Genomic DNA, 24685 nt, shown 5'->3' on the forward strand with positions numbered 1-24685 from the left:
TGTCTCGCGGGCCGAGACAGCAAACACTGTCTCGCCCGTCGAGACAGCAAAAGCTGTCTCGCGAACCTGTTTTTTGCCAACTGTTCTTGGAGGTTATAAATACCCTCCTAAGGCCATTTTTCCAGAGGCTGATCATTGTGAGTACTTCAGAGCAATCCAGAGCAATCCAGAGCAGAGAGAGAGCAGAGGTGCTGATCTTACGGCCAATCCTTGAAATTGAGCTTTGACTTGATTTCAAGAAGAACGACTATCTTACATCGATAAGATATCGTTTCAATTTCTCACTTCGATAAACGAAGTCAGAATCATAAACCCCTCACGGTTCAATCAGAATCTGTGATTTGGTGGTCCACGAGTCAAAGCGCTCCCGGCACAGGCAAAGATCCCACGAAAGCAGTGATCCAAACAACGATCCTGCGTTTATTTTCTCAAGAGTTGTAATTTTCTTTTTGTTGTGTAAAAGAGTCTTATAAAAAGGCTGTTTTCTTTGAATTTATTGTAATCGACCGAAGATATAATGAATTCGACAACAAATTCGACTTTTGGCGAAAACAAACTGGCGACCACAGTGGGAGCCAACGGTCTCGCTGCCGAGACCGTCGTGTCGCAGCCGATCAAGATTCCAGTTGAATCCATGGTCGAATACGAATTCGACCAAACCAAGTTTGAGGAATATTTCTCATCATCCTCTTCAAGATCTTCAGTATCTCGCAAGTACAAGAGGATCTCACAATTGAGGAAGACTTACATGCCAAAGAAGGCACAAAATGAAGATTCTCGCTTGATTGTTGCTGAGAATTTCACTCGCAATACCTCTGCTCACAATGGCTCTTATCTAGTTAAAGAGTCATCGAATCAAAGCCCGCCGGTATTGACGAAAAGAGCTCGTCAGAGACAACGCCAACGCTGTGCTCGCCAAATGGCTAAAGCCTTGGAACAAACCGACGGGGTTCGTTACCACGCGGACCTAGAGTCGAGGAGACATCGAGTGGTTCAGTTGTCTCAACAACCAATCACTCGTATCTCTGCTAAAACAACGACGGATGAATGGACTATTGTCAAAAAGACTCGTTCGACCCTCAAAGAACGTATACAAAAACGTCGTGCAAAAGCTGCTAATGCCCATGCTCTCTCACAACAAAGACGAGAAAAGAGAAAGGAAATGGTGACCAAAGAATCACCAAAACTTCGTCAAGTTTGGATTCCAAAGTCTGGACTTATGCAAAATCAGCATTCGGAGCCCGTTAAGACCCCATACCCGCAAATGGGTGGTTTTAGACGTGCGACTCCCAACATAACCTTGGATCGCTCAAAAACAAAAATAAATTGTCCTGAGAATGCCAACAAGGTTTTATACCCCCAGAAGAAGACGCATTCACCAAATGATATCGTCATACCTGGGAGATCATACCAACAGACGATACGATTTTTTGGCAATCATACCGATGAATCGTATTATCAAGTTGAAGTTGTGAATAATTTTCGAAAGAGAGTTATTCGAGAGATAAACTCTCGTTGTTCCTGTGCGCGACTCGTTAAAACAGCATTATCAGAATGTGACTGTTTCAAACGAGAAGTCATCCCACGAAAAGTCTCTGTATTATCGAAACCTAAGCCGAGACATTTCCGCAAAAGAAAATCAGCAGCCTAAGATGATGAATTCCCTGAAGTCACCATCAACGTGGCTGATAAAAGAAAGTCTAAGCGGCATTCAAGTGACTCAAATCCCGACTTTTCCCCAGAAGGAAAAGTCAATTCAAGAATCGCCCGACGGAAGTCTCTACAAGAGAATGCAAGAAGGAATGTCCTCGGAGGATGAATTCTCGGACACTTATTCTGCAATCGCTTCTGATGATACAATATCTAGCACAGGACAAATCAGAGAAGTATTCACAATCACTGCTGATCAGTTCACTCAAATACTTCAAGAAGCTCTAGCGAAACAACGTGAAGAAATTAGAGCTGAAGTGAAGACAGAGATGAAGTTAGCTATTCAACAAATGAGAGAATTGCTAACTCAACAACCTCAACCTCCTGAGTCCAGTCAGCGAGCTGAATCCAGCCGCCACACTCAGAGTGGTTGATATTGATCCAGAAGTGGATGAAGTCATTATGACTAAAACACCTTTCAATGACAATAACATTGGGGGTGGTTCAACAGATCCTCCCAATAACAACATTGGGAGTGGTTCAATTGCACCGTTTAGTAATACTGGGGGTGGCCCAAGTATCTCTGCTCGAAATTATTCAGAAAGAGACGATGACGGGAAAATGCAAAAGCTTGAAGACAAAATCAATGCTTTGATGACGACTCAAGAAGTTAAGAAGACGGGTATTCCATGTCCTTATCCGAGGAAATGGGATTCAATACCATACCCGACCAAATTCAATCTGATTAACTTCACACCGTTTGAGGGGAAGAATTCGCCGATTCAGCACTTGATTTATTTCAAGTCTCATTTGGGCATGATCTCTGGAAACGAGGTTTTAATGGTCCGGTCATTCGTTGGCACCCTTCATGGTCCCGCCTTCGATTGGTACCGACGTCTCAAGCTAGGGAGCATCAATTGCTGGGATGACATGGAAAGTTCGTTCCTCAACAACTTCTTCGATGATGACACCGAAGTGTCAATCGGAACCCTTTTGGATGAGAAGCAAAAAGACGGAGAGTCAGTCGACGATTTTGTCAAGCGTTTCCGTGGCAAAGCAATGAATTGCAGAGATCCTATTACAGAGGAGTTCATCCTGTAAACATGCCACAATAACCTCTCCATCGATGTCTTGGAAGCTCTGGGGGTCGTGCCATCCACAACTTGGAAGGAGTTAAAATCTCGGGGTGAACAAGCTGAGCACTTTCTTAAAAGAAAGAAAGCCGAGAGAAGCCAACCAATGACATCTGCAATCATTGAGAATGCGACTCTCGATCCGAGGTTTCAAAAAGAATATTCTTTCGAAGATGATGAAGCTCCAGCCATCTTGGAATACCTCCTCGCTAATGACAAAATCGAGCTACCACCTATTAAAGATCAGGATGGTGCTAAAATGATTACGGATCCAAATTACTGTGCGTACCACAGAAGGGTTCTTCATCCCACCGAGATTTGCTTTGGATTCAAAAACAAGATCCAAGCCCTAATTGACTCCGGCGTCATAACGACAAAAGAAGTCGAATAAAGACGACCATAAACTCCATTGGGTACCCGAGTATAAACTGTTTCCCCTCACTACGAAAAGTATACGAGTATAAACTGCTCCTCGATACTCCAAAAGGTATATGAGTCTAAACTATTTCCTTTCCTTCACGGGAAGTTCCTGGAGAGCGCTATGCATAGTACTCTTAAGGATAACCCGATCATACAGCTGAATATAATGATAAACCTAGTTTCATAAGAAAATTAAATGTAATATTCTTTAGGGATAACCCGATCATTATGAACAAAGTGATAAACACTAAACTCCTACTGACTTCTGAATACTCTTTTGCTGAGATGAGATTCGATCACCTCTTTAGATCAATCTTCCCTCACAAAATTCCCATTTTGGTCAAACCTTTAAACAATTAGGACCAAAGCCAAAATCCCCTCTTGATTCCTTCCATGAACAAGAGGTCCACCTTCGATTTGCGCAATCAAACCTATGAAAGTTAGGATTGCTTCAAATTTCAATTGATCAAACCTTATTCAGATTCTCTGAATAGAAATCCCACTTCAAATTTCATTTGTACCAGGAGATAGAATATAAAATTCTTCATCTCCGATTCCGGGTTTATCTCTACCAACAAACAAGAGATCAGGAGATAGAATATATAAAATTCTTCCTCTCCGATTCCGGGTTTATCTCTACCAACAAACAAGAGATCAGGAGATAGAATATATAAAATTCTTCCTCTCCATCATCGGGTTTATCTCTACCAACAAACAAGAGACCAGGAGATAGAATATAAAATTCTTCCTCTCCATCATCGGGTTTATCTCTACCAACAAACAAGAGACCAGGAGATAGAATATAAAATTCGTCCTCTCCGATTCTGGGTTTATCTCTACCAACAAACAAGAGACCAGAAATACTCCAATAGGTACACGCGAGTCTAAACTGTTTTCCTACCCTCAACAGGAAGTTTCTGGAGAATATTACCCAGAATATTCTTAAGAATAACCTGAATACTCCAATAGGTACACGAGTCTAAACTGTTTTCCTACCCTCAACAGGAAGTTTCTGGAGAATATTACTCAGAATATTCTTAAGAATAACCTGAATACTCCAATAGGTACACGAGTCTAAACTGTTTTCCTACCCTCAACAGGAAGTTCTAGAGAATATCAGTTAAAATATTCTTAAGAATAACCTGACTACCCTAAACGGGTATATGCAGTGTCAACTTGACGACAAGAGCTGATTTCACAAGTACAAGGTTCCAACTTTAATTCAAGATCTCTACAATGGACAAGCGATAAACGCGATGCCGGAAGAATCTTAACTATTCTACAAAGCACTGAATAGATTGAGAGACAAAGAGATCAAAAGTTGAAGCCACCTACGGGTTCCTCTACACGATCTACTCAACAAGCATTGAAAGGATCATAAGTAAGTCTATCTTATCCAAAGCATCCCAGAACTCCTCTATAAAAGGATGAGTCTGGAATATTTTGAGGGGTATCTGTAGGCGTCAAAAAATGCTGAAAAGATATCCAAATACAGCTCAAGAGGAAAATCATCCAAAAAGGCAGAAGAAACACAAGTCTTTTAACTGTCTCGCACGCGAGACAGACTTGACTGTCTCGCCGTGCGAGACAGTCTTTACTGTCTCGCCGCGCGAGACAGTCTTTACTGTCTCGCGGGCGAGACAGACTTTTACTGTCTCGCCCACGCGAGACAGTGTTTGCTGTCTCGCCGTGCGAGACAAAATTTACTGTCTCGCACGTGAGACAGCTTTCAGATGGTCAAAACCGCCTTTGCAACTGCCCTACACGTGGCCACTAACTGTTCAAGAACGTGGGAAACGTCGTGGGCGAGAATCACGTGGATAACTGCCAAAATAACGGAGTTTGAAACGTGGGAAGACAGTTAAAACGAAAACTGCCTGCGGTTACTGTTTCTGAGACAGTATTTACGCTGGGCGAGACAGCAAATTTACTGTCTCGCCCAGCGAGACAGCAAACACTGTCTCGCCCGCCGAGACAGCAAATGCTGTCTCGCGAGCCTGTTTTCTGCCAACTGTTCTTGGAGGTTATAAATACCCTCCTAAGGCCATTTTTCCGGGGGGCGGATAAGGCTGATCATTTTGAGCACTTCAGAGCAATCCAGAGCAGAGAGAGCAGAGGTCTTGAACTTTCGGCCAATCCTTGATATTCAGGCTTTGACTTGATTTCAAGAAGAACGACTATCTTACTTCGATAAGATATCGTTTCAATTTCTCACTTCGATAAACGAAGTCAGAATCATAAACCCCCACGATTCAATCAGAATCTGTGACTTGGTGGTCCACGAGTCAAAGCGCTCCCGGTACAGGCAAAGATCCCACGAAAGCAGTGATCCAAACAACGATCCTGCGTTTATTTTCTCAAGAGTTGTAATTTTCTTTTTGTTGTGTAAAAGAGTCTTATAAAAAGGCTGTTTTCTTTGAATTTATTGTAATCGACTAAAGATATAATGAATTCGACAACAAAACCGACTTTTGGCGAAAACAGCGGCCAACACCTGTCAGTTGTCTGCCAAGTCAACTATCTGCCTGGACTCGACTTAATTTACCTATCTGCCCTTCTGATCCTCTATAAAAGGAAGCAATGCAGCTTAAGGTAACCCTCTGGTCTTTTGACATAACTTCGGAACTTTCTCCATCATTTGACACTTTTCCATTCAAGTTCATATACTGATTTAATTATCGGAGAAACAACCGGAGAACCCAACTCCGGCCTCTCAAGAGTTTTCATGTGCATGAGAAGATTGCAGGCTCCAGAACTAGTCAATCGAAGAAGCTTGAGGACCCTAAAACTCTTCTAATCCACTCGCAAACCCCCCTGTTTGATAACTGTCATCAACAAAAAAAAACAAGAAGTTTTAGCTTGGTGCAAATAATTTGGACTGTTTGGAGGCTACAATATAGCTCTCAAAGTCTAAAAAGATGTTCTAAATAAACATACCTGTTTGATGTAATTTTAAAAAATATTGGACACTTATTTTATTTGATATAATTTAAACAAAGTGAAATTTTACATTATATACACCACTATTCTTGAGAAAGATATATACCTAAACTTTTATTTAAATAAAATGTAAAATCTTAAGAAAATAAATCGAACCTTCAATTTCAGTATCAACCACCATTTTTTTGTGCATGTCCATTAACTAACTTTTGCCTCTAATAGAAACGACCTTCAATTATCAAGGACGAAGGAAAGGAGGAAAAACGTTCGAGCAAAAGAATCCAATTCATTTCTTTTTTGTCGCTTTACCCTCCCTCTTTAGGTTTTCTTAAAGATTTGGACGGAATTAATCTCGATTTAGTCGCCGGCGGGCTTGGATTTGTGCGTGCTCTGAGCAATGCCTTGTCCGCTGGTTGATCGGGCGACGAGCGATCTCTTGATCGGCTCCGATTGGGCAATGAACGTCGAGATCTGTGACGCTATCAACCGCGAACCTGCGTATGAAAATTTTACCCATAATTGGTTTATTTTTTCTTTATGTTTCTTTGTTTGGATATTGTTCGATTCGTTTATCCGTATTTCATCTTGCATTTCCGAATTAAATCCTTATATCTGCATTTTTTAATGGAAATGATGAATTTAGGATTATCTGATATAAGAATTGTGTTTATTCTTTTCACCAAATTGTGTTCTTGGCTTTGAAGCACAGATATTTGGATGCAAATGTGGAAAAAATAAGATATTTATTGAAGCAGACAAATAAAAAAAATTTATTGAAGCGTAAAATAAAATAATGATGAGAAAATCTGTTATATGTGATATATATTTCTTTTTTTGGTCTAAGATAACATTTAAGAGTTAAATCGGATGGAAAAACAAATCTACGTGAATTTAGAAGATAACAGTGGCACTTCGGTTCCATCTCCTACCAGTTACTTCCATGATTGTAGATAAACTACCTCAGTTCTCGCTTCATATAGAATAATCTAATCCACGTATAGCATCAATTTCTTGATTTATCCCAGTTGTATTTTCTTGTCTTTCCTATTGAGTGAAAATGTAGGCTAGCATCAATTTCTTGATTTATCCCAGTTGTATTTTCTTGTCTTTCCTATTGAGTGAAAATGTAGGCAGATACTTTCCCTTACATATTCTGGCAACGTTGTATTTTCTTGTCTTTCCTATTGAGTGAAAATGTAGGCAGATACTTTCCCTTACATATTCTGGCAACGGAGTACTTAATATTCTCAGTGATTAAATATAAAATGAAAGTGTTAGGTGTTTCACTTTAGCTATTGATTATCTTAGTTTCAGTCTATACTCCTGATTATAAAACCTCAATAGCGTGCTAAAAGGAAAATATATAGCACATAATCTATCATGCAGTTAAATATTTGTATACTGACTAGCTTGGTGATCACAGTTGTATTCTATCACTCAAAGAGCAATTAAAAAATGTGAAGAGTGCATTCACCCAGTCAAATCTTTGTCCATAAACATGAATTTTATTTTCCTTATATATTTTGGCAAAAACAAATGCATCCATATGTCTATCTGGACTAAATAGATCACTTCTGGTTTTGCCTTATATTTTAGTTCTTACCTGCTTTATGTAAAACAGACTAGCCAAGGAGGTCGTTAAAGGCCTTAAAAAGCGTATTGGACACAGGAATCCGAAGGTTCAACTTCTTGCCTTAACAGTAAGTCAACAAGCTTCTAGATGATTACTGTGCCTTTGCAAACATTTCTTTCTATTCTTATTCTTGTGTTTCTTTCTCAATTCTTATTCTTGTGTTTCTTAGTTGTATTTGGAATGGATGTTGTTGATGGGTTTTAATTTGTTGGAAAATACATTCATAATGTCTGTAAGCAGTTTAAGTTTACGATTTGGATCTCGTAGTTCCTCCAATGCATTCACCTGTAATATCTTGTTAAGTAGGATTAGTATATCACTTTGTATTTGGAAACGAGCAATGCTTTGATCTAAATATCTAATAAACCTACCCCTGGGCATGTTCTTGTTGTCATCTTATATTCTAGTGGGCAATGCGGCATAGTCGCATAGGATTATACCTGAGGATTGGTGGTAGAGTCCTATGCAATATAGTGCTGCATTAGCACCTACAGACGCTTCATCTAGGTCGCTGTATACGTGTCTGACACTTCCCGTATCTGTGTCCATGTCGGGCACTCCTTGGACACTTCTTGAATACACACAAACATTTATTTAGATGTGTATCCAATATATAACACATATTTTAGTTAAAAAACCTCGTGATACACTTCTTGAACGTATTATCGTACACTTACCTCAATATTATGCAACTCGTTAGACTCAGGATAGGTTCATTTTAGCACATGCCTAGTTCATGAGTACGATTTAAAAGGGTTATTTGGGTATCTATTTCAAAAACGAGCGGGTTTGCAATTTATAATCTACTCAATAAATGAAACATAAAAATGGCATAAGGATTTTAGTTCCCATAACATGTCAATGACAAACAATATCAATCTCATATAGATTATTAATTTTAACATGTATGTATATAACGGTGTCCCCATATCCTAACTTTTACAATTTTGCCGTGTACCATATCCGCGCCCGTGTCTGTGTCCGCACTTGCACCCGCACCCGCACCCGCACCCGTATCCGTGCAACATAGATTAGTACTGATAATTTTATGGAATATAGTATAGTTAATTTGTTTTTTAACATTACAACAGCATGTCTGGGGGAATATTGTTACAGAAGACATGGAGCATGATTAAAGTAGAGAGTGCTTCCGTCATACTATGTGACTGCAGAGTACTTGTTAAAACAGTTATATGACTATCCAAGCTCAATAAACCTAGATTGTTTGCAACTAAAAACAAGCTGGAAAAATGGTTGCAGAGGAAACAGAAATATTGAGATGGTGATGACCAGGAATACAACAAAAACAGGATTAAGCTAACGTATGGAGTAGATTAAATTGATTAGTTTATAGAGAATGCTAGAGATGTTTTTGACATGTGCAACAGAGATTGTTGATTTCAACAGTTGGTATAAGTGATAGCCTGATAACTCAAGCAATAGATAGAATTAGGATTAGATTAAAATGCACATGGATTTATGGATAAAAAAGATATGATAGTTGTTAAGGTAAATGAAAAGTTGCTCACTTGAGATCTACTATAATAAGGATTCATTTAGCCAACTGGGGAAAAAATTGACTAAAGCTTTATTGATGATAAGTCGATTGTTATTTTATTGTGATCCCTGCTAATCAATTTCTTCATTCAGTTCATAGTCCTTTTGCTAGCTTGACTTTCAGGACATCTTTTGCTTACGTTGGTATGTGTTTAATCTTTCATTTTAGCTGCTGGAGACAATAATTAAAAATTGCGGGGACATAGTCCATATGTATGTAGCAGAGAAAGATCTCCCGCATGAAATGGCAAAGATAGCAAAAAAGAAGGTATCATTTTTATTTCTTAAAAGAGATTCTCTTATAGTTTGATCTTATAGAAACATCCTGAATGATTCTTCTTTTACGTGCAGCCTGATTTTAGTGTCAAGGAGAAGATATTAGTCTTAGTAGATACTTGGCAGGATGCTTTTGGGGGCCTACAAGCAAAATATCCACAATATTATGCAGCATATCGTGAGTTACTGGTATTCTTCATTCTTTCTTCATCGTATTCCCTGACGTTTAAGTAGGATGTTCTTTTTTTTCATAACTATTATATCCTTCATTTTTAGAAAACTACAAGCGGAAATTTTCTAAAAGAAATGAATTTTTTTATGGTTTTAGTGTGCTGGAGTAGTTTTCCCAAAAAGGCCCCAGAGTGCAGCACCTATGTTTACTCCAAAGAAAAACTATCTTACATCCTATCCTCAATCTTCCCCAAGTTCCAATTATCGATCAGAAGCATCTGAGACAGCTGCTGGTTCTGACATTCCAACTTTGAGGTCTGTTTCTTTCTTCCATTTTTCTAGTGCTAAAAACAATAATAATAAGAATAATTACTAGAATGCAGATTCATGAGTATTAGTAGTATCATATGATATAAATTTTGTTAAATCATTTCATTACTTCAGAATTTTGTTGATGACGTTTTGAAAACCAGGCATTGTAGAAATTTTCAACTCAACACCACATAAGAACTATTCCTAGCTATCTAGTGCAAATTTTTTTGTACATTCATAACTTAAAGTGTTCAAGTATGTGTGCGTATGATATGTAATTGCCTTCTGCTTTTTCAAACTGTAGATGAAAACTGGAAACCTTTTTCCGTAGGCATACCAAGACATTCTCGTGCTATCATTAATTTACTGCTAGGAACTCTTCGATATGTGCGCGCAATTATAAGCATTTCAGACAATGACATAACAACTTTCTCATCAAGAGCCTATTAGGTGCACTGTAAACAATTAACCTTGCAAAAATACACCATAGGAAAGATTTAAATTTGATGTATCTGTATTCTATCATTTGAAATTGTTTAGTAGGAACTTTCTGACGATATGTTTATTTTGAGGAATTAAATTTCCTTCTGGTGGTACTGACTTTATGAGGATATTAAATTTCAGAGTACCAATTCATTCAACGGTTCATTGAGAGGTTCTAATTATGTATATATTTTATTGAACTGTGTGATTTAGATATGTAATACAGTGTGTTTACAGTTAAGTCAGCAGTTAAATAACAAACAAAGAAGAAAGAAACAAATAAATTGAAATTGATTGCAAGTCTTGGATGAACCCAGCCATAATAGCATCTTTTTATGATGTGGCATTTAGATACTTTCTCGTATTTCCTCTTAGATCTGCTCAGGGCCTTTGGTTTTTCTACATTTTCCTCTTATACAAGTATGCACGTTACTGGCTGTTTTTTATTGTACTTTTTGGTCGTATCTATAGATCCAAGTCTTTATGCTTATCTTTTAATCTTCATCCAGCCTTGCAGAGATTCAAAATGCTCGTGGTATTATGGATGTTCTCTCGGAAATGCTTAATGCCTTGGACCCTGGGAACAAAGAGGTATCCTGAATTTTAAGTATTGAATATATTTTAGTTTTATAGTAGGATAGTTTGTAAAACTAAATCCGTGAATAATAACGAAGCACTAAGATAAAATTCAGTTATAATCTATAGCAAGTCATAATCAAGAATTGCTTTCGAGTCATAGAAGCTCCCATAAGAACTAAGCTTGCATTTGGGATCTAAAAATCTTAAAACCATTTTTTGTTCTAAGCACTTCAAGTTTGGCTAAGGTGATTTTCATGTGTGCGTGCGTGCGTGCATGTGTGAATATTAAGTTATTTGCTGTGTAGGTAGTTATGTGGACTAGACGTGAATTTGATAATATTGCCAGAATGATATACTCTTAGTTTGTGGTTGTTTCTGTTCTAACACTTTTATGTTATTCTCAGGGATTGGGACAGGAAGTGATTCTTGACCTTGTTCACCAGTGTCGGTCATACAAGCAGAGATTGGTACATCTTGTAAACACGAGTTCGTAAGGCCTTACAACTGTTACTCCCTGCTAACGGAAAAACCCATAGATACCTAGATTTGACTGTTTGGCCTTTTTTTTTGCGATGACTAATGCTTGTGCTAAAAACTGTTAAGTGGAGCAATAATGCTTCAACTTACTAAGCTCAACGCCAAGTGAATGCTTTTAGAATGTTTGGGAAATTTCCTTCATAGTCAATTTGTTGTCTTTCTCCTACATGCGTATCTTGCCTTTTCAGTCACTAATTTATCCATTTCTATTTTCCTCTGTATCAATTTTCTGCTTATTTCTTTCTGTTACTTTAATATCCTTTCGCCTTACTAGCATTTCTTTCCCCCTTAGGAACTAGTTTTACATTTTCTCGCTCTGTAATGTCCTATTTACGCATATTATTTTATTCCAAGATGTGAATGAAATATTATATTATGTTTTCTCGATAATATAGCATGGTTGTGATGTTTCATGCTGTGAAATATCTTCATTGTCTTTATTATATATTACAGACTATACTAATAACCCCCGGTCCCCAACTGTGAAATTCATTTTGTTTGACTCTCGACTTTCTCTATGGCACATAGCTACTGTAATTCCCTGTAACAAATCTATCATCTCCCCCTTATAGTCTTTCCTGGGAATTTGAATAATTTGAAACTTTTCTTTTTGGGATTGTGGCAAGCTGCCTCTCTTGTCCATGGCTTCCATGACCAGGGCGTTGGTCCATAGCTGATTCTACTTTGATGGGATTTGATGTATCAATTTATTTTATGCATGATCTACTCCTGCCTCATTTGCATAACTTAAACTTTTTACTCTCTTTTGAAATTCTTATAGGGATGAAGATCTTCTTTGCCAGGGACTTGCATTAAATGATGATTTGCAGCATGTCCTATCCAAACATGATGCTCTTAATGCAGGTGTTGCTGTTCGTATGCAGAAAACAAAGTCTCTACAGGCACTTGTAGACATTGATGATCCTGCAATAACTAATTCAGATGGTAGCTCACAAACTGATCAAAGGTAGCTATTTTTCTTTTATGTTGTATTGTATGCAGTGAAGTCATGATTTATCGTAAATTTCATCTGAAGATGAGATGTGACCGTCTCATGGTTGGACAGCAATGTTGAGAGATGCAAGTATATCCCTTCTAATTGACATTCTTATTTGGGTGAAAAGGCATAGTGTAGTTTGTTTACCAAATTTTACCTTTCTAATTGGATTTATACTTAAGTGGAAGAATAAAATCATAGGGCAAATTCAAGATATCTTTCCTTGGACTTTGATCTTAGCAAAATAATTTTTTGTCTTGTTTTGTATGGCTTCTTGATGACCCTGATTTTCTACCTTGTCCCAGTGGTACAAGGACATCTTTGGCAAACACAGGTCCTCTTGTTGACCTTCTTAGTGGCGATTTCGACACTCCTGCAGCTGAGAATCCACTAGCCCTTGTTCCTGTTAGTGAAGCACCTGCTGGTTCTGCAACTGAGCAGAATGCATTAGTCCTTTCAGATGTGTTTTCTCAAAGTAATAATAATAATGGCAATGATACTTCTACCGGTCCGTTCGATTCTCTATTAGAAACTCCAGCAGCACTGGCACATCCTTCTTCTCCTCAACCCACCCTTTACTCTGATGGAAACAACCCAAATTTAGAGGTATCCCAGTTTCAGCAGGTAGTTTATCAAGGAGTTCCTCATAACAATGCAAACCCTGCGTGGAATGGTCAAGTTGTTCAAGGCATGAATCTACAACAGCAACAACTAGGTAATGTTCTATGCGGCTTTAATACTTATATTGCTTGTGGAACATGGGTAGAATCAAATAAAACCCATAACTGTCGGTAAATACTTTAGTCGTAGAATCTTGAGAGTTGTAGACAGATAAGCTGACATTTTAGCATGCATAATTATGCTTGGTGTTATTTTTCAAAGGACATCAAAAGCTTGTATTCCATGGCATGGGTTTTGACCAGTTTCAGTTATTTGCTGTTCAAAACCAAATTGTCTCAGTACCTTATTTAAGGAGAACATGTAGATTTTGTATTGCACTATACATGTGTTGCATATACACTAATTCCACTGACATGATGAATTTCCCTTAATAGGTGCAAATGATCAAGGTCTTCCTCCTCCACCATGGGAAACTCAAATAGTTGAAAGTAGTCAAGTCGGTGATCCCCAGACTCTACCAAACATATACTCTTTGCCGATGCACAGCCAGTTGCCAGGACCATACTCCCAAACGATGCAGGATGGGCAACCTACAGCTTATAATGGCTACATTCAGCAGTATCAAACATCACTATATCCTTCTTATCCGAGTACAAATGAGATTTCTCAGGGGATGTATAGACTCTCTATGCAAGCTAACAGTTATCCAAATCAAGGATCTAGTTATCAAATGCCTACCTCTTCTCGTGTGCAACAGTTCAACAAGCCAGCTAAGCCTGAGGATAAGCTGTTTGGAGATCTTATTACTCTGGCTAAAATGGAGCGCAATAAAACTGCTACTAGGGATGCAGGGAATTCGTAAGATGAGAGTGGTTTGCCCTTTGTGTTTTCTTTTCCTGTTGATTCATTGATTCATTTCTTGTATCTTCTGTATATTGTTATATATGTTCTCGTGCTTTTAATCATGTATATGTTGTTTTTGGTAGCTGTTACGTGTATATATTCTTGTGGAAAATGAAAGTAGACAACAAGGATCACAATTTGGTTGAATATGGATCATATATACGACAGATGACCAAGAATATTTGGCTCTATAGGGCTCTGTTTATTTCAGAATCAGATTCACCAAAGTTCTGTTAAGTTCGATTGACAAACATACTTTTATCAAATTATGAACACTGTATTGTCTACAGAATTTTCAGCGGTTCACTATTTGAAGCTTTCTTATTCTATTTAATAATTGTTATTGCTTTGCATAATAATTCAGTGCGCACAGCTGCCCTATGAGAAATAATTTCAACATACCTCTGGAGTTACCTTTGTGCCTAATACGCGAATACTGGTCATACAAACACTGCATTCATCCGAGATCGGATTGGACAGAAGAATGTAGGGGAGGGGATGATTGAACTAAACCTGAGGGAACGAAAAGTAAAGGTAGAGAGCATGATGTAACTAATTGTGTTTAGATAGAAAACTAGTGAACGAAGAGGGAGGGAAAGTGATTGAATTAATTTGTGTTTGTTTAGTAAATAAGAAGAAAATGAAACAATATACTTAGAATCAAATCCCTCCCCCTCTCAATCCGTCCACCTTTTAAAAGGGTTAAGCAGCAAGAAAAAAGTGCTTCTTTGTAGCCCTCCCAATCTTTCCTCTCACTTACTGAAAAAAGTAAACAAACAAGTTTAGGAGGATGGTTGAAGTTGTAGCCTCCCCAACTCCTCCCCTCCCCTCTTAAGAAAAAAAGCTATCCAAAACCGTAACTCCAAGCTTGACCCAATTATTCTGAATAAAGCGCATCATTCGTTCGGAAGACTAAGCTGGGAATTTTGCTGCCGACACAAAGGCTGAGCTGAGCAACTGAGCATGCCAATTAAATTTTCACGCATGTGCAACAAACACAAGAGAACACATTATTTTATGGCACTTCTTTTCCTCTTCATGTGGTAAATAATATCAAACCGAGCTAGCCAGTAAAAATAGAGAAGTTCTGAACAGCTTGAGCAAATAAAATACAGCAAATTCAGTCGCTAAATAAAACAGTACAAGAGTATGGCATTTTATGACAGTTTTCTTGGTTCCCAGAACTCCAACTAATGAAGTTATTTCCATGATCACTTGTCTCAGAAATGTAGATATACTGGGCAGGATTCTTAACAAAAAAAAGAAGCTAATAAACAAAATCAATATTTCCGCGAGTACCAGACTTGCATTCTGTAATACAATAAACAAAATTGTTACTAGTTTCAGAATTAAAGTAGGAAACAAGCAAGCCTCCATCTTGAGCCATCAGCCAACAGACAATGCCGTCATAAAGGCATTGCAAGTCCTGGAAAAGAGACCAACTGCTTAGTAGAAAAACAGATACAAATATCACAAGTGACGACAATATGTTGAATGTTATGATTACCGGTAAAAAACGGTCACATAATTCTTCAAAAATAAGTAAGATACTAATTGCATATAGCAAATTTAAGAGTGAAGGAATTGTAATCTTTAATCTGGATAAGAATCTAGTGGGTGTGTGGATGCCGCTAGCTCCAGAGGTCAATAGCTAAATTAAAACCATAGCTAGTGCCCATGGACCTACAGATCTCTATAATTAATGACTTGAAATCTAGTAATCATTGTTTAAAAAAACCCGTTACATAACTTACATTATGTAACCTAACAGGCCTTAAACGTTACATAACCTTGTGAAATAACTCATATACATCATAACTCTACGTTATTATAAAATTATGTGTTATTTCAATGTAACTTGCGTTATTTCAACATAACATGTGTTATTCAATATAAGGTCCAGAGACTTGAGTGTATATATCATTTCTTAAAACTTGAAATAGTTAAATAAATGCTTCTGAATTGTTTGTTAAAGCCTTCATGTCTTGTCGTGAGGACATCATTATATAATCGTAAAATTATGAATATGACTAATAAAACAAATGTAATTATGGATGAGCTATAAATTCATGACTATATATTTGAGTATTCGATTGTGATATTTCCTAGTAAATCTATATAGCTTGTATTAAATTAAAGAATTTATATTAAAATATTTTTGTATTATGATATTTTGTTCATAATTCCTAAAATTATTATGAACATCCTTTATATGTTTTTGAATTAAACAGTAAGAAAATATTTTGTCCCTAATTCAGATGTTATGTTTGAAAATTTTGATGATTCTAATTATTGAAGTCATTATGAATAGTTTTTATATATATACAAATATGTAAATAATTAATAAAAAAAATATCCTATGTTATTGATTATATTTTTTTGCTCTTTTTTCTTTAACCCTTAACAGTAGGTAGAGCATTATGTTGTGCGTTATCGTTATTGTCAATATTGATAGTAATATCATTATTCTTGTTGGGTACTAGTATATGACAGCTTCTATGAAAATGCCTCCCTATGACTACCGGACCGCCTGGAGGTTTGCACAAGTATCAACAAATGCTTACCAGACTATACAGCGGATTCAAAGTAAAAAAACTGCTTATGGCAAGACCTGAAATATACCTTCATTAGGTTCCCCCAGGTAGAAACATGCTTCTATCTATGCTTGCACATGCAACATTTTATAGGAAAATGAAACATTGATTAGTTCTCTATGCCAAATGAAAAAGAGATGCTCCTATTTAGGTTCACTAAGTGTTGATTGAACCTGTTATTATTCCCCCGGTACACAATAATTCACTATGTGCTCTGATTCTTTCTGTTGATTCTTGCTTAAATCTGGGCATTAAAGATGGTCAAAGTGGGAATATCTTTTCTAGAATAGCAAAGCCAGTACTTACCTGCACTCCTGACACCAGGAAACTTACTAGTATTAGACTTACATGAGGAGATATTCACTACAAGTTCTATATTCTTCAGGAATCATAAAAGTTCAAGGAAAAAAAGACCTGCTCATCTTATAATCAAATATCAAAAGAATTTTGTATACATCTTTATCCACTCTCTTATAAACCATATTTAATTTTTAGAGTAAACTGCAAAAAACCACCTATGCTATCCATGTCAGCCAGTAAACCACTCTGAACTATGGAATCCACAGCAAAATAAAACCCTTCGCACTATGCCTAACTTCAAATCCATGCCGAAGGCACATCACACAGTCATCTGTTACTGCATGACTTGAATTGGTCACTACCCTCATTAAGCTGACAAGCAGATTTCAGGTCAAATGCCAAAAGGAATCCTATTTGTGTACTCATATGCTGTCTTACCAACGATATTTTAACTTTCAGGGAAAATTGCAGAAACATCCCTTATGCTGTCATAAACCCTTTTGAACTACGGAAATCCATAGAAATTTTCTTATACTGTAAAATTGCCAAGATGATCTCGTAAACTGATATATGTGTTTCAATTCATGGGATACTACTCGGTAGCATCCTTATTATTAATGATTAATGATTCATGGTAGGAATGGTGAAAGCTGATAGTCATGCGAACCACCCGAGTGTTGCAAAGCCACAAAGGGGGTTTCTTATATTTCACATAATGACATAACTTGGGGAATTTATTCTCATAAGTAAGGTTGTGCACCAAAATTTACAATTCTCAGCTTAAAGAGCCTGAATAACGAACTAGAAACAGGGAACCCAATCTCCAATTAGGATATCTATGACCTTGATCTTGTGAGTTTATCTTTCTCATTTCTAAAACTCCCGCCATTTTTTATGATAAGATATCCAAATTATGAGATTCCCAAATCCAAAAATTACATTATGGAAAGTGAAATCAAGAGTCAAGTCTGGAGCATAGCAAATGACATGATTAGCAACTGGCAAGGAACCTCATAATACAATTCCAGTAAAATTAGGAATGAGTGGTGAAAGAGCCTTCGCATTACCCATGTACATGCATGTGACTGTAGCTTCAATTTCTAACACAAAGTGACTTGAAAATAAAGAATATAAATAATTGAGAAATGTTTAGTGCTATTAAGTTAGTCGGTGATTTCTGTGGAGGGATTATTTGAAAAACTTAATTTCTTTCAAGGGAATAATTTGAGCTCTGAAACGAGTAAGGACTAATGCGTGCTTTCAATCTACAAAGACCGATTTGTCACTTTATTTGAAATTCATAAGATATTCATAGCTATATAAATTAAAAAGGTATAGTTTACAAATTAGAGTTGCATGTGAATTCTTTTTTAAGGGAGAAAAGAAACAATAAACAGTGAAATATGTTAATCCCATATAGTGAATTATTGGAACAAAGAAATAGAGGAGGCCCATATTGTGATCGGAGAAAGGGATAAACAAACTAATATAACTTGGACCAGGGATATGTGAAGGTCAACAAATCTCAGACTCAGGTTTCGATCCCCTTGTGTTGCAGACCTAAGAAGAACATGTTACAATTTACTCAATATCATGACATAATTAGGAGCACAACACGTTTAGTTTAAGGACATTTCTAATTAAGAAGACCACCCACCAGGTTAAACTGGATAGAATTAAATCAAAGATAGTTTTCCCCTTTTCTTAAAATGTTTGTAGACATAACAGCGAATTACATTCACAAATCATTGCTAATTCCATAAAAAGAACCATCACCACGAATCTACGTCATCAAAAGAGAAACTAAGAAGAAAGATCTAACCTTGAGGGATCCAACCCCAGCTCTGAGACTCCGCAGACAATTCCGATCTCAGACGAGCAGAAGCAATCGCGCTATGAAGCGGCAGCATCGTCATCAAACAGCTCGAAGCCACAGGTAATCTGAGATAGAAAAACCCTAGTTAACACAATAAAAATACGATCCCAACGTTATTATTATTATTATTATTTTTTGAAAAATCGTACCTCGAGAGGATGGAAGAGCGCCGAACAGGATGAGAAAGCGAAGGAGAGAACTCGGAGGGGATCGAAGGTTTCTTTGAGGGAGGCTTGAATGCTAATGAAATGGCGCGAGATAAAACCCTAGATCGAGCGACGAAGGGAGAAGAAGCTGACATTTTTGCTCGCTAGTGTGCCGCGACAAAGAGATTTGAGGTTTTCCGAGGGTTTTTCTGCAGCGGGGGTAAAACCTGGACCCCAACTCTACAAGGGGGATATATTCATTTGCAGAAAAAAAAAGGTTCAAATTGCCCTTAAAATGCTATATAGTTCCACTAATTTAGCATTTAAGTGATCTATATTTTATAATCAAGCAAATAAATGCTTCAAAGCATTTAACTATTATAGTCCAAGTTTAAAAAGAACTCTGTTATCTACATATCCCAAAAGTGAATCTTTCAGAAATTTTAGGGTATTTAAGTGAGACCATTGGGTGTTTATATGCAACATTGGGTAAAGAAAAGGCACCAAAATGCAACATTTTGAAACTCTAAAGCATTTGTCTATAATATTTAAATATTCTAGGGCATTCGTTTTCTTTATTTTAAAATAGAGATCACTTAAATGCAAAGTTGGTAAAACCATTAGGTGTTTATCTAAGCGCAATATAGCTAGGAATAAAAATCCAATAAAACCCTTTATAATAAAATCTTATAACAGACGGCATTGAGATCAATGTGTAACATGAATTTGTTGATTATAATCGAAACATATTTAGATTGGATGCTTTACATTGGTATTTACTGTGACGCCCCAGGGTTCACACAAGGCTGCAGTCCCAGGTGAAACCCGGATTGTCAAACCTGCCAAGCACCAACCACCATGCTATGACAAGTTTCACCATCACAATCACCATCTCTCTAGTGGAAACAATAAATAGGTGAAGGTACAAACAGGTAAAAAAAAATAGAAATAGGACAACACTGGAGATACACAAAAGAAGCATAAGAAAAATCAATAATGAGCCCAACTGGAATAAAATAGACACATCTCTGAGTCTGAACTGAATCTCAAATACAATGAGTCACATAAACAAAGTCTCACAATAGCTCTCAACTCTATGAAACAAAATACCAATCTAGATTCTGAAATTTATCAACTACATATGGAGTTCTGCAATAACTACAAAATATGATAAGTAACTAAATGGACAACTAAGAAGTCCCATCAACATGCGACTCTCCGTGCGCCAGACTCGCTGCCTGAAAGGGGGGAAAAATAACGAGCATCAAAGCGCTAGCGAGATCATCACTACCTCTCCCCAGGGGAAGGGGTAGGAGTATATAAGAAAATAGAGTCAGTACATACATATATCAAATCATTCATATAACTCTCTATGAATGAAAAACAAATAATCAATGATAAATACTCCAATCTCCAATATAAAGAATAATCATCTCATCTCGAATTACGTCTGAGTGACCTGCTCTAATATAAGAGGATACCAACTAAGCTAAAACAAATATATCTGCCGTCCATAACGGGTGTATCAAATTCTCAAAGGAAATACCCTACTCGCAGGCAATCTATCATGGAAGTAAAACATACAACTGATCAAATATTTATGTGTGCATCATCTTGTACTATAGCAATACTTTTGTAATGCTCGTTACTCAATCGCTCTGCGGTAATAGGGTTTATTATTTTCCTATTCCGGATACATATAATAACGATACTGTTGTAATACTCTTACTCAATCGTTCTGTGACAATAGAGTTTATTATTTTCCAATTCTGGATACATATAATAACGATACTATTGTAATACTCTTACTCAATCGTTCTGCGACAAATAGGTTTTATCTCCCTATTTTCGGATATATGAAATAACTATACTCTTTCATATGTATTCATCAGCTCAACGTGCGACAAAAAATATGTTAACACAACATAATCTAAGTGTACGTGCACATATCTCGGTGTGCGTGTCCATATCTGGTGTTCATCATTATCACAGATGTTAAACAACTCTTAAGCATTGTATATAACAGTACAAGATTGAGAAACTCTCTCAAAAATAACAAACAAGAGCGAAACTCAAGAAACCTTTATGTAATATATTAATTTATTTTAAATCAGCACATCTGCAGTTTTCTGCAGAACATATCATTAGTAAATTGAGAATATCTTTATCTGGACAAGCTCTTTTTAAGAATACTTACATAGCTATCATTTGACACCGATTTGGCTCAGTTTGGAGTTCATATGATATTTCTAATTTCCAGTCAAACATTTTATATGTGAAGCAGATTTTCTGCAGGATATATCATCAGTAAAATGAGCATATCTTTCTCTAAGAAAACTATCTTTAGGTATGGTTTTCTGTTTTAAAAACTAGATTCACATATCTTTCAATTGGCATTAGTTTGGTTCAATTTGGATTTCATTTGTTATTTTAAATTTCTAGTTCAATAGTATATATGTGCAGCAGATTTTTAGCAGAACATAACAAGCATGATTATTTGCACAAGAAATCATATGTAAACCTTCAATCATGCACGAAACTTTAAAACAAAGAATAAGACATCTAAATTCAGATAAACAATATTTTAAATTATTTTTAGATCTTAAAACACTTTTGTAAATTCGTGCTTAATCTCTTTAATATGAAAAGACCTAGTCTTTATACATATATACAAATGATCCAATTTTTATACACAAATTAATTGATTAGGCTCTATAAAACTCATTAAAAACTCTTTAAAAATATTTTAAAAACTGGGAGGGGGATTAATAGAGATGATACTCGCCTGGGGTTGAAGGAAAAACTTATTAGAAGCAACGTCGAAGGAGATCTCCACTCCAAAAGCCAAAAAATCAACAAAAACCCAACTTGAAAGCCTCCAATTTTCTCCAAGAATTCAAAATAGGGTTTATGGGGGTTTGGTGGCTGTTAGGGTTCTTAGATATGATAAAAGAAAGGAATTTTCGTAAAAAATACAGGTATTTATAGAGGCAAACCCGAAACAAACCTGTTAGACCCGAACCAGGAAACCTAGTCTGACTAGGAAAATACCCATTCGGTATTTTAGTTATAACTTTCTCATATGACCTCAGAATGAGGTGATCTAAGACTTGTTGGAAAGCTGTTGAAGAGACCTACAACTTTGGTTTCTTATACTTTTCCAAATTCAAACTACATCGGTGTGCAAAATATAAAAACTTATAACTGATCATTATTCCCAGATTTTCACTCTTTTGGCCTTTGTGCATATTTTGTGCATTTGCACTCATATTTTCACAAATATATATTGAATTGATATCAAATCAATTCTTATCATATCCAAACATCAAAATATATTATTTTTACCATATAACATATTTATCATTATTTATCATAAAGTATTCAAATTTACGGGGTTTTACATTTACCAATGGAATTGGTACTATATACTATCATACATCTAAATCAGGACAAATTTTCAAAATAGTCTCATTTACAAAAAATATTTCCAAAAAACGACATGTTTCAACAAAATTCGTCAAAACCGACCTAGTTTCAGCCGTCGGGCTGAAGCTAGGTCGGTTTGGACAGAAAAAAAATATGAAACTTCATGGGACTTGGCAGCCATATAACTAAGCTGCTAAACTTCACGGGACTTCAAGTCTCGTCAAGTTTCATAGTTCAAAACAACTTCACGGGACTTGAAGTCTTGTGAAGTTTGAGTTGAATTTCTAGAGTCAAGTCCCGTGAAGTTTGAGCTGAATTTCCGAACTCTGGAAATTCAGCCTGCAACTTCACAGGACTTCAAGTCCCGTGAAGCTACAGGTTTTAAAAAACATGCACAACATGATGTGCATGTTTTTTATATACGCAACGGTTTTCCTAAATGCATTTCACAACAATATACATGAAATTTTCGCCATGACTCAAACAATATATACTGAATCAAACAATAATCAAACAATATATACTGAACAAACAAGTTGTCCACATATATACTGAATGACAAAAATGTTCTTAAAATCCAGCCATGAATCAAACACGATTCTCAAACAATACTCACGAAAATCACATATATAAACAATAATCGATCCACAAAAGTATAGTATTTGGAAAATCATAAAAGTAACAAATTTCAACAAAATAAGATCACATACAACCCAAAATTCCTCCTCCTTCCTCTCCCTCCCCCCTTCCCCTCGCTCTTCCCCACCCTTGCGTTCATGCTGATGAGCCTCGATGATCTGAGTATCTGATTGTGTATAAGGCTGAGAAGTACCGGCTCCATCAACATGCGAAGTGCCGGCTCCATCATCACCTGGCCTACGTCGTCGCGTGTCCAATTTATCAAATAATATCTTAATAAAAAAATTATTGTTTCCATACTTCTTTTTGAAATTGTCCCTAATATGTCGCAAGCGATAACGATGTTGATGGGGCGACAGGAAATACCATTGGAGTACTATTGGAATTCCTTTCATCCTATCAAATATGAATGTAATCGACCGCACCCCCACACTAGGAATATGATATCTAATGCATGCAAAAAATCACGCCCAATTGTCTGTGTTTTCAACATCAACCACTGTAAATGCTAAAAGAAATAATCTGTCATCTGCGTCAACTCCGGTTGCAACAAGCCATATGCCTTTGTACTTATCGTACAAGTGGGTGCCATCAATGCTAAGAAGAGGACGACAATATCTGACACCCTTAATACAATGCCCAAATGCCCAAAATACACTTGTGAACCGTCGTTCTCCGCCATCAACAGTGTCTGATGATACTTCATAGACTATCCCCGGATTTTCTCTTTTGAGTGCTTCGAGATAATGTGGTAAGATCTCATAAGATTTGTCTCAATCTCCGAATATTTTTATCATCGTCTTCCTCCTAGCATTCCAACATATGTTGTATGATACATCCAAATTGGTCGTTTTATGCACTAAAAACGAATATCTTTTGGCCTTAGATCAAGATCCTCCCTTAGATTAGGCATAATCAATCGATATATGAAAGAGGCGGACGCGTGCTTATGGTTCATCTCTAATCAAGGATTGCTACATGTGTGGAGTCCGTTGCAGTGTGTGATTTTAAATTGTCCGCCTACTCTCTTACACCCAAACATGAATTAAGCTTCTAAGGACATTTTGTATTACCGTCATGGTGCCCACTACTATCATCTTCTTCGCCATCTTTATGGTAAAAACAAACCACATTATAGCTTGTTGTATTGTTTTTTGTTGGCCTAAACTTGACGTTTTTTTGGATGGCCCACAAACGAAGCGCATGAATTAATTTCTCCTTGCTTTCAAATAGATCCCCCTTTTTAAATGAGAAGTCCTCGTCTTGTGTATCATCAACGATATTATTACTAATAGGAATACTTTCCATCATGGAGTTATCAATCCATTCTTCTCCATAAAGTTCATCGGGCAGTAGATCCTCTAACACGACATACTCATTATTAGTATAACATCCATCAATATATTGGTTGTCCCCTTTATCACGATCTATCAAACACGTCATGCTATTAATTTGTAAGTCATCCTCTTTATCATCATCCTCGGATTCGACA

At 36.7% G+C, this 24685-nt stretch overlaps 2 protein-coding genes across 3 annotated transcripts; one reads left to right on the top strand and one right to left on the bottom strand.

Annotated features, from left to right (window-relative positions):
* On the top strand, nt 6329-14449 carry LOC109848346 (target of Myb protein 1-like). 2 transcript variants are annotated; one of them, XM_020417799.1, is made up of 10 exons: nt 6329-6641; nt 7765-7843; nt 9503-9601; nt 9685-9798; nt 9938-10095; nt 11085-11166; nt 11559-11644; nt 12473-12658; nt 12994-13403; nt 13744-14449. In XM_020417799.1, exons 1-10 carry the CDS (start codon nt 6541-6543, stop codon nt 14169-14171), a joined length of 1743 nt encoding a protein of 580 aa, XP_020273388.1. In that variant the 5' UTR covers nt 6329-6540; the 3' UTR covers nt 14172-14449. The 2 variants fall into 2 exon arrangements, with proteins under 2 accessions (XP_020273388.1, XP_020273395.1); XM_020417806.1 differs by lacking the exons at nt 6329-6641; nt 7765-7843 and having other exon boundaries at nt 9513-9601; nt 9685-9787.
* Nucleotides 15320-19365, bottom strand: LOC109848361 (protein NUCLEAR FUSION DEFECTIVE 6, chloroplastic/mitochondrial-like). Its single transcript, XM_020417819.1, has 3 exons — nt 19132-19365; nt 18929-19047; nt 15320-15638 (listed from the first exon to the last, which is right to left on the bottom strand). The coding sequence occupies exons 1-3, from the start codon at nt 19281-19283 to the stop codon at nt 15619-15621; spliced, it is 291 nt and encodes a 96-aa protein (XP_020273408.1). The 5' UTR covers nt 19284-19365; the 3' UTR covers nt 15320-15618.

The sequence above is a fragment of the Asparagus officinalis genome, chromosome 1 (genome assembly GCF_001876935.1).
Source record: "Asparagus officinalis chromosome 1, Aspof.V1, whole genome shotgun sequence".
Lineage (NCBI taxonomy): Eukaryota > Viridiplantae > Streptophyta > Magnoliopsida > Asparagales > Asparagaceae > Asparagus > Asparagus officinalis.

Coding starts and splice junctions, on each gene's coding strand:
- LOC109848346 (XM_020417799.1), top strand. CDS start 6,541: ATGCCTTGTCCGCTGGTTGATCGGGCGACGAGCGATCTCTTGATCGGC. Junction 12,659..12,993: donor AGCTCACAAACTGATCAAAG/GTAGCTATTTTT, acceptor ACCTTGTCCCAG/TGGTACAAGGACATCTTTGG. Junction 13,404..13,743: donor TCTACAACAGCAACAACTAG/GTAATGTTCTAT, acceptor TTCCCTTAATAG/GTGCAAATGATCAAGGTCTT.
- LOC109848361 (XM_020417819.1), bottom strand. CDS start 19,283: ATGTCAGCTTCTTCTCCCTTCGTCGCTCGATCTAGGGTTTTATCTCGC. Junction 19,048..19,131: donor CGCTCTTCCATCCTCTCGAG/GTACGATTTTTC, acceptor TTTCTATCTCAG/ATTACCTGTGGCTTCGAGCT. Junction 15,639..18,928: donor CTGGGGTTGGATCCCTCAAG/GTTAGATCTTTC, acceptor TCTCTTTTCCAG/GACTTGCAATGCCTTTATGA.